At 32.0% G+C, this 13,864-nt stretch overlaps 1 protein-coding gene across 1 annotated transcript; it reads left to right on the top strand.

The window, feature by feature from the left end:
- Window positions 1-2,978: 2,978 nt before the first annotated feature.
- LOC122315458 lies at window positions 2,979-12,984 on the top strand. The gene is made up of 11 exons (XM_043131359.1): window positions 2,979-3,053; window positions 4,875-5,117; window positions 5,206-5,266; window positions 5,415-6,323; window positions 6,412-9,585; window positions 9,934-10,088; window positions 10,436-10,706; window positions 11,175-11,253; window positions 11,355-11,516; window positions 11,839-11,959; window positions 12,820-12,984. The coding sequence occupies exons 1-11, from the start codon at window positions 2,979-2,981 to the stop codon at window positions 12,982-12,984; spliced, it is 5,415 nt and encodes a 1,804-aa protein (XP_042987293.1).
- The last annotated feature ends 880 nt before the right edge of the window (window positions 12,985-13,864 follow it).

Genomic DNA, 13,864 nt, shown 5'->3' on the forward strand with positions numbered 1-13,864 from the left:
ATAGATGAGTACATAGATTATAGGGAAAAAAAACAAAACTTACCCATATCTGTTCAACATATGCATTGAACATAAGTAGGCCTTACCCAGATCTGTTATGTACGACATATTTCAACATATGCATCAAGTCCATCAAGTAGGCCTTGAACAAAGTCATAAAAGTAATCAGGGTCATCACAAACAGAGAATGCATGAAAATCAACAATATATTAGTATAATCATCAACTTCATTTTTTCTGCATCATAATTTTTTATCATGCCTATCATCTTCCCACAATAAACTGTAAGTAAGGTGATTTTATTTTGCACTAAAAAAAAAAAAAAAAAAAGCCTTTCAGAAAAAGGAAATAATTGATACAAACCCAAGTTATACATAGAGCCTGCCCTATTCTCAATGTACAATGAGGCCCAAACTAAACTTTTTTGTTTCATGCCTATCATCTTCCCACAATAAACTGTAAGTAAGGTGATTTTATTTTGCACTAAAAAAAAAAAAAAAGCCTTTCAGAAAAAGGAAATAATTGATACAAACCCAAGTTATACATAGAGCCTGCCCTATTCTCAATGTACAATGAGGCCCACAATACAGAGAATCGCATCAAATGCAAAAATAAACCCATAATCGCATTTCTTGATCTGAAAAAAAAAATAAAAAAAGAGAAAAGTAGTGTGAAGTAGTGTGATGTTGTGTCATTGGAAATTAGAAAACTTAAAAAAAAAAACTACAAAAAGAAGATGGAACAGCAGTTAAACCAGATAAACTAATCACAGTCAAACCAGATGAACTAATCACAGACCCAAAACCCAAAACAGACCCTAATCCATTTAACCGAAGAAGCCATATAATTCCAAGAGCCAACAGCATATAACATACCCAAATAAATAAATAAAACCTCACAATTAAAGAAAACCAGATGAGCTAATCACAATCAAACTAGATGAAGTAATCACAGTCAAACCAGATCACACAACATGCACAATTTATTGGAGTCACCCTTAAAGCCAAACTCTACACTAAGCAAACCAAAAAGTTGTATTTGTTCTGTTCTTATTTCTACTTATTTCTACTTAGATGAGTTATATACCAACAAACCAACATAATAGATGAGTACATAGATTATAGGGAAAAAAAACAAAACTTACCCAGATCTGTTCAACATATGCATTGAACATAAGTAGGCCTTACCCAGATCTGTTATATACGACATATTTCAACATATGCATCAAGTCCATCAAGTAGGCCTTGAACAAAGTCATAAAAGTAATCAGGGTCATCACAAACAGAGAATGCATGAAAATCAACAATATATTAGTATAATCATCAACTTCATTTTTTCTGCATCATAATTTTTTATCATGCCTATCATCTTCTCACAATAAACTGTAAGTAAGGTGATTTTATTTTGCACTAAAAAAAAAAAAACCCTTTCAGAAAAAGGAAATAATTGATACAAACCCAAGTTATACATAGAGCCTGCCCTATTCTCAATGTACAATGAGGCCCAAACTAAACTTTTTTGTTTCATGCCTATCATCTTCTCACAATAAATTGTAAGTAAGGTGATTTTACTTTGCACTAAAAAAAAAAAAAAAAAAACCTTTCACAACAAGGAAATAATTGATACAAACCCAAGTTATACATAGAGCCTGCCCTATTCTCAATGTACAATGAGGCCCACAATACAGAGAATCGCATCAAATGCAAAAATAAACCCATAATCGCATTTCTTAATCTGAAAAAAAAATAAAAAAAGAGAAAAGTAGTGTGAAGTAGTGTGATGTTGTGTCATTGGAAATTAGAAAACTTAAAAAAAAAAACTACAAAAAGAAGATGGAACAGCAGTTAAACCAGATAAACTAATCACAGTCAAACCAGATGAACTAATCACAGACCCAAAACCCAAAACAGACCCTAATCCATTTAACCCAAGAAGCCATATAATTCCAAGAGCCAACAGCATATAATATACCCAAATAAATAAATAAAACCTCACAATTAAAGAAAACCAGATGAGCTAATCACAATCAAACCAGATGAAGTAATCACAGTCAAACCAGATCACACAACATGCACAATTTATTGGAGTCACCCTTAAAGCCACAACTCTAGAAATTAAATAAATATTTATATAATTCCAATAGCCTAACAGTAATAAGAAATAGCAAAACATATCTGAGACTCGGGATTGTTATATGCTGATTTCTGATTTCCAAGGCTAATTCCAGGATTGCTGATTTCTTGGGTGAGAAACCCTAGCCCTACAAAAAAAAAAAAAATACAAATAAGTTTCAAAACGAAAAAGTCTAGATAAGTAATTTGTTTTTCGTTCCATTATACGTTAAGCAAAGTTCCAAGCTTTTACAGAAACAAATAAGCCATATGATTAATTCGCATCCATTACCAAAAATTAAATCAAATCGTATACTAAAAGAAAAAGACAAAAATAATCAATCCTAAACAATATATGACATAGAACAAATCAAGAATGGTATACTTACAATAATAACATGTTCGAAATAGATGAACAGATGAATAAAAATTGATGCCTCAAAATTTTCAAAAAAAAAAAAAAAAGATTCCCATGTTCGAAACAGAGTAGATCTTCGACTACTGATAGCATATAGACACAAATTAAAAAATAAATTAAGAATCACGGGAAGCAATGCTATCTCCGATTAGAGCAGATCTAGCAAAAATAAACCCATCTTCGACTACTGATAGCATGTAAACAAACCCACAATCAACAAAGGGAAAACGACGGCCATGAAGAAAGAAACCCACAATATGTAAAAACAAACCCACAATCAACAAAGGGAAAACAATGCAAACAGAGAAGAAAAATAAGATACACAGGCCGAATAGAACGTAAAAAAAAAATAGTAGATCTAGCCAAACAGATCGAAAAGTACAAGAGCACGGCCATGAAGAAACATATCTTCGATCAGTAAAGGAAGCGTGACACGGGCTAGGTTTCGGCATGAGAGAGGCAACAGGAGGAACGGCTACGTTGTGCAGTGGTGGTGGCGATGGGGGTGGTGGGTGTTGCTCACCGGTAGTGGCAGCGCTGGCAGGAGAGAAAATAAAAATGGGCATGGTGCTGGAGACTTCGTGCGGCGCAGAGAGGGGAAGGAGAAGATAAGGAACTAGGTTTAGTATTCCCCCCCAAAACGACGTAGTTTTGGGTGGGGTTTAGAGGACTAGGCCTTCATCACACGGGCTGGGCCTTCAGATTAGTTTTCCCCCCAAAACGACGTAGTTTTGGGTGGGGTTTAGAGGACTCGGCCTTCATCACACGGGCTGGGCCTTCAGATTAGTATTCCCCCAAAACGACGTAGTTTTGTGTGGGGTTTAGAGGACTGGGCCTTCAGATTACCAAAAATTAAATATTTGTGAGTTTGAGAAATAAATAATATTAAAAATATGTTTAAATTTATCAATTTCACTGTAATTTTCTCTCTTTTTTTTTTTCAAATAGATACCAAATGTTGATAAAAATATAGAAATGCAATCTTAACAAAATAAATTTTAATATTATGCAATATTTTATTTGCTTATATTTTAAGTTATTTGTATATTATTTTTTTTTTATTAATAATTTTATTTTAATGATTCTTTAAATATATAATTTCGAAATGTAAATAATTTTTTATTGTTGGATAAAATTAATTGCTTAATAATAGTGAGTTAAAATGTTATATTTTAAAATTAAACGTTATATTCTTATTCTATAAATAGGTAGTATACAACATGCATATTCCACTTTAACTATTAAAAGTAATAATAATAAGTGAGATAGTATAATTAGAAATTTTCATAATGAATTATATTATAGTTTCATATTAATTTTAAAATATAATGTGTTATTATTAATATTTTACTTTCAAAGTGAGAGAATGCAAATTCAATTAATGTTTTGCATTTTTATTATTTTTTATAGGGTCTTTCAAAAATGAATTATTGATATAAATAGTTTATATTCTCTCTAATTAATGAAAAATGAAAACTCATAATAAAAGTGGTTGGTCTTCCTAGAATGTCCTTATATTATGATCGAATTAAGAAGAGGAGTTCATTTATTTATTTATTTTAATTTTTTTAAGGGTCTAATTTAATTAACTTAAAAAAGCGAATATAAATTTAAGGAAAATGTGAGAAATTAATAATATTTGTTATAGTCGATTAGATTAATAGAATATGTAAATAGTACCTAAAAGTGATTGCATATAAAATTTTTATTAAACAAATAGATGTATTCAATCTATTCTGGGTCTTTTTATAAGTTTCATTTTCATGGTATTTTTTCATTCCATGTGTTATTTTGTTATCTTCATTTCCTTGTTGATTTAAAGTATCATTTAATTTGGTTGAATGTATTTTTCAACATATGAAGCAACTAAATTATTTATAGTTGTTATTTTTCAACATCATGCATGTATGGATTTCGCATTAATCAGTTGTTATTTATTCATTTAGTTTTGGTTGTGTGGAACAGTATCCAACTTTTGGAAGAATCATTTACTTCGTTAACATAATGAGAAGTGGTAAGATTGTGTTAATAAGTTATGTAGCATTTGTTTTGAAATAGTAATATTAATTTTGTAAAAGTTAAGTTTCGAGACTATTTTTTGAAGATCATAGAAAACAACAAGCGAAGAATATCCCGTATAAAGATTTACCAGAAGAGAAAAAGGAAGAACTCCGTAGAAAACAGAGAGAGAGATATGCTAAAAAAAAGGCATCTAGCAGCAATTCCCTCCAATTAAAAGATTCAACTTCATTTGGTGGTGATCAACTGACTACATCAATTGATGAACTTTCAAATGATGATGTCCAACATATAAACATCATCCAAGACTTTACTGTTCTACAAAAGGTGTCAAAGAGACAACAAATTTTCCACGCTGATGTTGATATTGACGAATTGAGTTCATCTCATGAAGTATGTGTTCCTCCTGGTGTAAATGTCTGTGTGGTTGATTCAGAGGCAACTTCATCATTAAACAATGTGACAGATCAGTCTAATTGTCCGAGTGATTCTATGGATTTTCTGACACATAAATCAGGAAATATATACATAGATGAAACAACCGTCTCAAATCAGTTTCTGATTCAACAGGTTTTCCTGAAATTATTTTGTCATATTTCTTATTCAAACGTCCTTATATTCTTTTTCACTGAAATTTGGGAACATTCTATTCAAATAGCCTCCATGTGTTGTTCAGGAACAGTCAAGTTTTGAAACAAGTATATCGCCACCTTGTAGGGGTAAGAAACCAGTATAATTATATTATTCATTCTTCTCATTCCGTTGTCAACTCTTGGCACTTTTCCAGTAGTGTCCTGGGTCAGATCATTCAAAGAACAATCGATGAGTTTATACATATTGTCTTATATTCACTTTTGAACTCAATAGGTGAGGGGCATCGCCGATCTACTGGACTTAGGCAATTATTACAAGTTGTGCCATCTGAAGCCTATTCTTTGCCGTATGTGCCTTGTTGCAGACATTGTAAAGCAAAGCGATTCTATCATGAAACGAAAGGATTTTGTTGTGCTGATGGGACAATTTCTTTGGCCACAAATGCTATTCCTGATCAACTTTATGATCTTTTCACTTCCAACACAGATGAATCTGCGCATTTTAAGACCTATGTTCGGACTTATAATAATAAGTTCGCTTTTACATCTTTTGGAGTTAAATTCGATAGAGATCTTTGCAGACGGAATAGAGGAATTTATACCTTTCGAACTCAGGGACAAATCTATCACTATATCAATGATTTAATCCCTTTAAATGGTCGTCCTTCTTATCTCCAATTGTATTTCTATGATACGAAGCATGAATTAGAAAATCGTATTTCTGATTCAGACATAATGAATCCATCAATTATAGCTCAACTCATCGATATTCTTCGCATCAATCCATATTCTGTGTTTTTCCGGTCTCTTGGTGATTTGCCAAATTTGGAAAATCAAGTAATCCATATAAGATCAGATGCTGGTCTAGATCAACGTGTATTCAATACCCCGACATCTTCACAAGTTGCAGCAATATGGGTTGAAAATGAAGATGCAGATCAGCTAGGAGGACGAGACATTTGTGTCTTTAGTCATTCTGGTGGAAGTCATATAGTTCAATATTATTTTGGCTGCTATGATCCACTTCAGTATCCGTTGTTATTTCCTCTTGGCGATACTGGTTGGCATCAAGGAATTCAAAGGGTCAATAGAGGAAGCACATTAACAAGTAATGAAACAACCCGATCAATAGATCCTCATCAATCAATGTCAGCAGAACAATTACTTGGAAGAGAACAGCGAGGTTATATTATAATCTTAATCTTCCCATTTTGTACTTAGTTTGTAGACGTCCAATTTTGTAATATTTCATTCTCTTACAACTTTTGCAGCATTAAACAGAAAAATGAAGGATCCAATTGTTTCGTGCCGTGAATATTATTGCTACAAGTTACAAATCAGAGAAAATGTCAGATCAATTTTGTTACTGTCTGGTCGTCTATTGCAACAATTTGTGGTTGATATGTATGTTAAGATTGAGACGTCGAGATTAGATTATTTTCGTAGCAAACAACAACATATTCGATCTGAGTTATATCAAGGTATTGTTGATACCATTACACTTGGGGAAGTTGATGCTTCTAAAGTTGGAAAACGGATTATTTTGCCTTCTTCATTTATTGGGGGTCCAAGAGATATGCGAAAAAGATATATGGAAGCAATGGCTTTAGTTCAACGTTATGGTAAACCAGACATTTTTTTAACAATGACGTGCAATCCAAACTGGCAAGAAATTTCAAATGAATTACGCCTGCATGAGGAAAGTCAAAATCGGCCTGATTTGGTTGCTCGGGTCTTTTGTGCAAAATTAGAAGAATTAAAAGATCGATTATTCAAGCAGCAGATATTTGGAAAAGTCTCAGCATATGTTTATGTTATTGAGCACCAAAAAAGAGGGCTTCCACATGCACATTTTTTAATTATATTACAGAGAGATTGGAAACTCTATGCGCCTGAATCTTTTGATCAGATTGTATCGGCAGAAATACCTGATAAAAATACAAATTTGCACTTGCATAATGCTGTTATCAACCATATGATCCATGGACCATGTGGAGTGTTGAATCCAACAAATGTTTGCATGAAAAAAAATGGTTGTTGCAAAAGCCAATATCCAAAAAGTTTTGCATCAGGTACGACTGTTGGAAATGATTGCCTCCCAATATATAAGCGTTCTGACAATGGAATAACTGTCAGAGTGAGAGGCCATAATTTGGATAACCGTTGGGTCGTTCCATATAATCCGTATTTGCTTGCAACATTTGACTGTCACATTAATGTCGAGATTTGTTCTACGATAAAAGCAGTCAAATATCTTTATAAGTATATTTACAAAGGGCATGATCGTGTTGCTTTCAATTTGGTTTCGGAACAAAACAATCAACAAATTGATGAAATCCAACAATTCCAATCGGCCCGATGGATTGCTCCACCTGAAGCTATGTGGAGAATATACGGCTTCATTGTTAATGAAATGTACCCAGCAGTATATGGTTTACATTTACATCTTGAAGATCAACACCAAGTAACTTTTCGAGCAAATGAAGACTTAATCAATGTTCTCAACTCTGATCGGTCTGCAAAATCAATGTTAACAGAATTCTTTGCATTAAACCGGGTGGATGAAAATGCCAGGACATTGTTGTACAAAGAATTTCCAGAATTTTATGTTTGGAGCCAACAATACAAAGAGTGGACTCGTCGGAAAAAAAAAACTGTTATAGGTCGAATTGTTACAGCAAATCCATTTGAAGGCGAGAGATATTATCTGCGGATATTGCTAAATCATGTAAGAGGACCTTTGTCGTTTGAACATCTTAGGACAGTTGATGGTGTCGTGGCTCCAACATTTCGTGAGGCAGCAACTATGCATGGTTTGCTACAAAGAGACAGTAGCTTAGAAGATTGTTTACATGAAGCATCTCTATATCAAATGCCATCCAGTTTGAGACGACTATTTGCAACTATTTTGGTTTATTGTAATCCAACCAATCCGAGAGAGCTTTGGGAACGTTTTGAACAAGATATGTCAGTTAATTTTAGGTCGACTAAAGATTCTATGTTGAATGTAAGAATGCAAGTTTTGCGCTCAATCTCTTTTACACTTGAATCAATGGGGAAAGACATTAATTCGTTCCATCTTCTTGATGACGACATTCGTTTTGATGAAGAGCAAGTCGAATCTAGGGAAATTGATGATGAATTGGTTGTTGAAATTTCAGAAGAAGATATTGTTGCATCAGAAGCCCTTAATAGTAAACAACGACATGTCTATAATTCAGTTTTGGGAAAGGTTTTTTCTAATGAAGCTGCTACATTCTTTGTTGATGGCCCTGGTGGGACGGGAAAGACATTCTTATACAAGGCACTTCTTGCCGCAGTAAGATCAAGAAAATTAGTCGCACTTGCAACTGCTTCATCTGGTGTTGCTGCATCTATCCTTCCTGGAGGTCGAACAGCACACTCACGCTTTAAGATTCCACTAGATACTGATGAACATAGCATGTGTTGTGTCAGTAAACAAAGTGCCATCGCGAAGTTACTACGTGTGGCAAGGTTAATTATATGGGATGAGGCCCCTATGTCAAGAAAACAACATATTGAAACATTAAATAAAATGCTACGAGACATTAATGATTCAGAATTAACATTCGGTGGAAAAGTTATCGTTTGTGGTGGAGATTTTCGCCAAGTTTTACCTGTGGTTCGTAAAGGAACAAGGCAACAACATGTTGACGCCAGTTTGGTTTCTTCTTACTTGTGGCCTACATTGATCAAGTTTCATTTGACTGAAAATATGCGAGCAAGATTGGATCCAGTCTTTTCAGAATATGTGTTAGAATTGGGCAACGGAATGCCACCAATCACAGTTGATGAAACTATAAAAATTCCTGATGGCATGCTTGTTCCGTATGAAGATGACTGTACTTCTTTGGATCATTTAATAGATGCTGTTTTCCATGATATTCATGAATATTCAATAAATATTTCAGCTATGATGAATCGGGCCATATTAACACCAAAGAATAGTTATGTTGATGAAATAAATGCATTACTAATTCATAGATTTCCTGGTGAGATTAAGCGATATTATAGTTTTGACGAAGCAATAGATGCATCTGAACAATCAGTTATGGAGGATTTTTTAAATACTCTAACCCCAAATGGACTTCCTCCTCATGAATTGTTACTGAAGATAAACTGTCCTATCATGCTGCTTAGAAACATTAATCCTTCAGAAGGACTATGCAACGGAACACGTCTAATTTGTCGGGCTTTTGATCGAAATGTCATTGATGCAGAAATCGCAGTTGGGCACCACAGCGGAAAAAGAGTCTTTATTCCAAGGATCCCATTCTTACCAAATGTTGATGAAAATAGTGGTTTCCCATTCAAACGAACTCAGTTCCCTATCAGATTAAGTTTTGCAATGACTATAAATAAGTCACAAGGGCAAACATTGGATTTTGTTGGAATATATTTACCTCAACCTGTTTTCTCACATGGTCAATTATATGTGGCTCTATCAAGGGCAAAGACTGCATCTACAGTAAGGATTTTACTACGGCCAGTGTCAACTGAACGATCAGAAAAGAACTGCACAAAAAATATTGTCTATACAGAATTATTAAGATTGGCATCTTCAGATTAATGTTAAATAGGTAATGATTCAATTGTATAATTTCAGTTTAATTACTTCAACAAAATTGCGCATTTAATAGAATTTTCTTTTCTGTATGTTTAGTATTGTGTTTTTTAATTTATTATACTTTTCAATTCTCTTTGCAATTTTTTTTTTAATTTAGTATTGGGTTTACTATACTTACACATTTAATATCTTTGTATGTGAACAGCTTTAAAGATACGGAAGGTTTATACATCGATAAAAGATATCACTCCAAGTACAAGAGACTGGAAAATCAAAATGATTGTGGCAGAGAAATCACCCAAACGAACAGGTCAACGTTCACCAGTGAAGTACCAAAACCTAACATTGATTGATCCAGAGGTATAGTATTTATTTCTATCTACTGTTTTTTTTTTTTAATGGATTAAAAACTGGTAAATGATTTTGTTATTTTTGCATTCTATCTATTAAGTTTTGTTCTTATTTTTTATTGTTTTACTACTAATTTGTTGGGTCTTTTGATGTGGACGATTTTTTAAATCTTTAGCTTCCTTATATAAATCTCGATGATGTTCTATTAATTTAGTTATCTTCCTGTAACATATTTAAAAACAAAAATTTTACACATAACTCAAAACAATTTAAAATCAAAGAAAATCATTATACTCAATTATTTATTACAATTTGTTTTTTGCAAATTATTCGTTACAATTTTTTATATTATACAGGGAAATCGGTTGCAAGCTACGATATTTGATAAGGATATTGACTCGCGACAAGATACTTTGCACATTTTCCAGTCATATTACATCAGTAATGCATTTGTGAAGCCATTGGATCCAAAATATAGAATTGAAACACATGAATATCAATGGATCTTGAATGCTAAAACGATAATTGAGGAAGTTCCAAAGGATGAAGGACAATTGGAGCCACCAAAGTACCAATTCATTATGTTCAATGAATTAGATGCTTACAAGAATTCAACTGCAGAAATAGGTAATTCACTCTTTATTTTAGAATATTTAATTATCAATATACTAAAAATTTAAATCTTATTTGTCAGATATTTTAGCTGTTGCGATCCAAATCAGGCCATGTAGAGAGATAACTTTAGCGCATGGACCAACAATTATTCAAGAGATATATGTTATCGATCAAGGGTAAAAATATTTTTTGGGTAGTTCACTCTTTTAGAATTATGTTTCAATTTTTATTTTTTGCATATCCTGCTAATTTTTTTTTATTCTAATTTTGTAGCTTAAACCCCATATGTTTAACTATGTGGGGTCGATTTGTGCAAGATGAATGCAAAAAAATCTGGAAAATAATTGAGACAAAGCCAGTTATACTTGGAACAAAAATAAGAGTTGGTTCTTATAATGGTATTTTTAATAATTAACAATCTTATATTTTCTTTTACATTGTATATGCTTGCATTAATTATGATGCCTATTTCTAATGAAGGATTATCTCTATCATCACGTCCGAAAAGTAAATTTATGATCAATCCTGTTATTCCTGAGGCAACTTCATTGCAAGAGTGGTAATCATTACAAATAAATCATTATTTGTTTCATACAATTTGAATATTGAAATTTTCATATTTTTATTTCTTATGTTATACTTGTTTTTATGAATTTTAAGGGCGGCAATTAATGATTTATTACTCAAGAGTATTATTGCAAAAAGCTTGACATACCCATCTGCATCTCTATCTTCTGTTGGCATTCGGGAAATAATCAAGAATTGTGATGTTGCTGAGTTCATCAAAAGTTTACAACCCATGGCAGTAAAATCCTATTCTCAGTAACAAATTCAAATATTTATACAATCAATTCTTCTAAAAAATTGTTTCTAATGTGATGCAGAAAACAAAATTTTGGATAAAGGCGAAGATAATTGTGGTTGATTTGCGCCAGATATTTTTTTACATGTCATGTATTGGCTGTAATAAAGGAACTGGATATGATTACAATGATACATTCCTTTGTTACCATTGCAAACACCAAAGCATTTCCCAACCACGGTATGTATCTTTCAAATTTTTTGTTTGATAATTTATATAATAGATTTAATGTATAGTTTTTATTGATTCTAACTTAAAATAATATTTCCAACAAATTTATAGTTGTCGAGCATATGTTGAACTCGACGATGGTACAGGAAGATTATCTGCTGTTATGTTCGGTGAAATTGTAGAAGAAACATTTGGTTGTTCAGCAGTTGATCTTATGAAACATACTGGAGATGTACGTCTTTTTATTTTTCATTCATTTTATTGTTGCAAGTAGAAAAGTCTATCTCAAAATTTTTAACATATTTAGTACATTATCTATAAATCCATTGAGGTTTATATTAAAAAAACTTTTCAATTAATTATGATTTGGATTTGAAATTAATTTTTTATGTCACCTAAATCACCATCTGCACACAAGCAAGTTAAAAAGGCTTTAGTTTGAAGAATTGATCGTTAAGAGTTTTGCTTTGCATGTGTAAGAGGTTTTGTAAACTTTTAATCCGGTGAGTTTTGTTCACTGATCCAATATTTAACAAGAACTCTTGATCTAGCTGGATATGTTTTTCTGAATTAAATGCATGAGGCTTTATTGGTTTGTTTTTTACATGTGAGCCTCCATAATCCACATGCTTGATTCAAAATGTGATACTGTATAGGTTAGTCAAAAGTTTAGAACTTTGGATGTTTCATCAGATTGCTATAGCTGATTTCAAAGTCTTAAACTAATGCCGTGTGCAAGTTATTTAATGTCGTAACTTAGACAAGTTATTTAATGTCGTAACTTAGATGGACAAGCGGAAAGAGTGAAATCGGCAATGCCTATGAATTGTCTCCTCCAATTTCTTCTGTATTCCTTAAACATTTTTATATTGATGGGTGAAATCTACCCCGGCTCTTGCTCTCTTGGCTTTATTTTATTTGCTTTACTTGTCTATTATGTCAATTTTATTTTTATTTATAACATGCATAGTAATTTAATTAAAAACATTGCATTCAAAAATTTGTGTTAATTTAAAAGACATAAATTTTCAGCATATAAGGTATTTAAATTTTTATTAATTATGCAATTATAATTAAAAATTCCCTTTGCAGGAACATTTGTCATATATAGAAAATCTTGTGGCAGAAGTTTCACAGAAGGAGTGGAAAATTGAACTTTTAGTAGACCTCGATCGACTCAACCAAAAGCAGTACAAGAATTTCAATGTCGTCTCTATTGAAGCTGTACAGGATGACACAAATGATGGATCAGAGTAAAAACATCAAAGGACTCATATTTTAAACTGATGTTTTTGTCGGGCTCGTATTAAACTTATCACATGTGTTGGACTAAGTTATGTTTTGAACTAATATTTTTGTTGGGCTTGTATTAAACTTATCATATGAAATTTTGCTAAAACTATCAATGTTATAAATATGTGTTAGACTATATCATATTTTGAACTAATATTTTTATCTTTTAATCTATACAAGCATGTAATTATTATACTATACTTAACTATCATTATCTTAAATATTTGCTAGATTTTACAACTTTTTCTATAAGCTTTAAATTATTGATTGAAATCAATTTTTTTTATAAAATATATACTTTTTTTAAATAATTATTTCATTAAACTGGAGCAACGTGCATTGCACGTTGAATGCACGTTGCTCCTACCTAGTATATATATATATATACACACACACAATGTTGGTAGAGGATTGTATTCACATGACCATGACAATGTAATAAGATATTTGCTAGTAACTTTATGATACCCCCCTTTGTCATATTTCTTATTTGTCTCTTTTTTATCCATTTGACTACGTTTTTTTATTGTAAAGACTCATTGTTTTGAATTAAGTATTTCCCTCAATTTACCACCAATAGGATTACGTACCTTTTCATTTTCCTACTTAGTTTTATTAGCTCTGTTATAACATACAACATAATTATCCCTTATGATGTTCTAATTCAACTTTTATTTAAACTTGCGCATATTACTCTTTTACTTTATATAAGTCTTATGATTTTTTGAAGCAGGTAAGATTATTTTGTGATGATTATTACATAAATCATTAAACCTATGTGAGCAGCAATTTGTTTCCCTCTTGGTAATAGATTCGTTGCCTATGTTATTATTGAGCTTTCAAA

The sequence above is a fragment of the Carya illinoinensis genome, chromosome 7 (genome assembly GCF_018687715.1).
Source record: "Carya illinoinensis cultivar Pawnee chromosome 7, C.illinoinensisPawnee_v1, whole genome shotgun sequence".
Lineage (NCBI taxonomy): Eukaryota > Viridiplantae > Streptophyta > Magnoliopsida > Fagales > Juglandaceae > Carya > Carya illinoinensis.

Bases quoted from the DNA above. Each gene is read 5' to 3' on its own strand.
- LOC122315458 (XM_043131359.1), top strand. From the start codon at position 2,979: ATGAGAGAGGCAACAGGAGGAACGGCTACGTTGTGCAGTGGTGGTGGC. The intron at 5,118-5,205 runs GTTTTCCTGAAA...CTATTCAAATAG, and splicing joins ATCAGTTTCTGATTCAACAG to CCTCCATGTGTTGTTCAGGA. The intron at 9,586-9,933 runs GTCAATTATATG...GTATGTGAACAG, and splicing joins TCAACCTGTTTTCTCACATG to CTTTAAAGATACGGAAGGTT.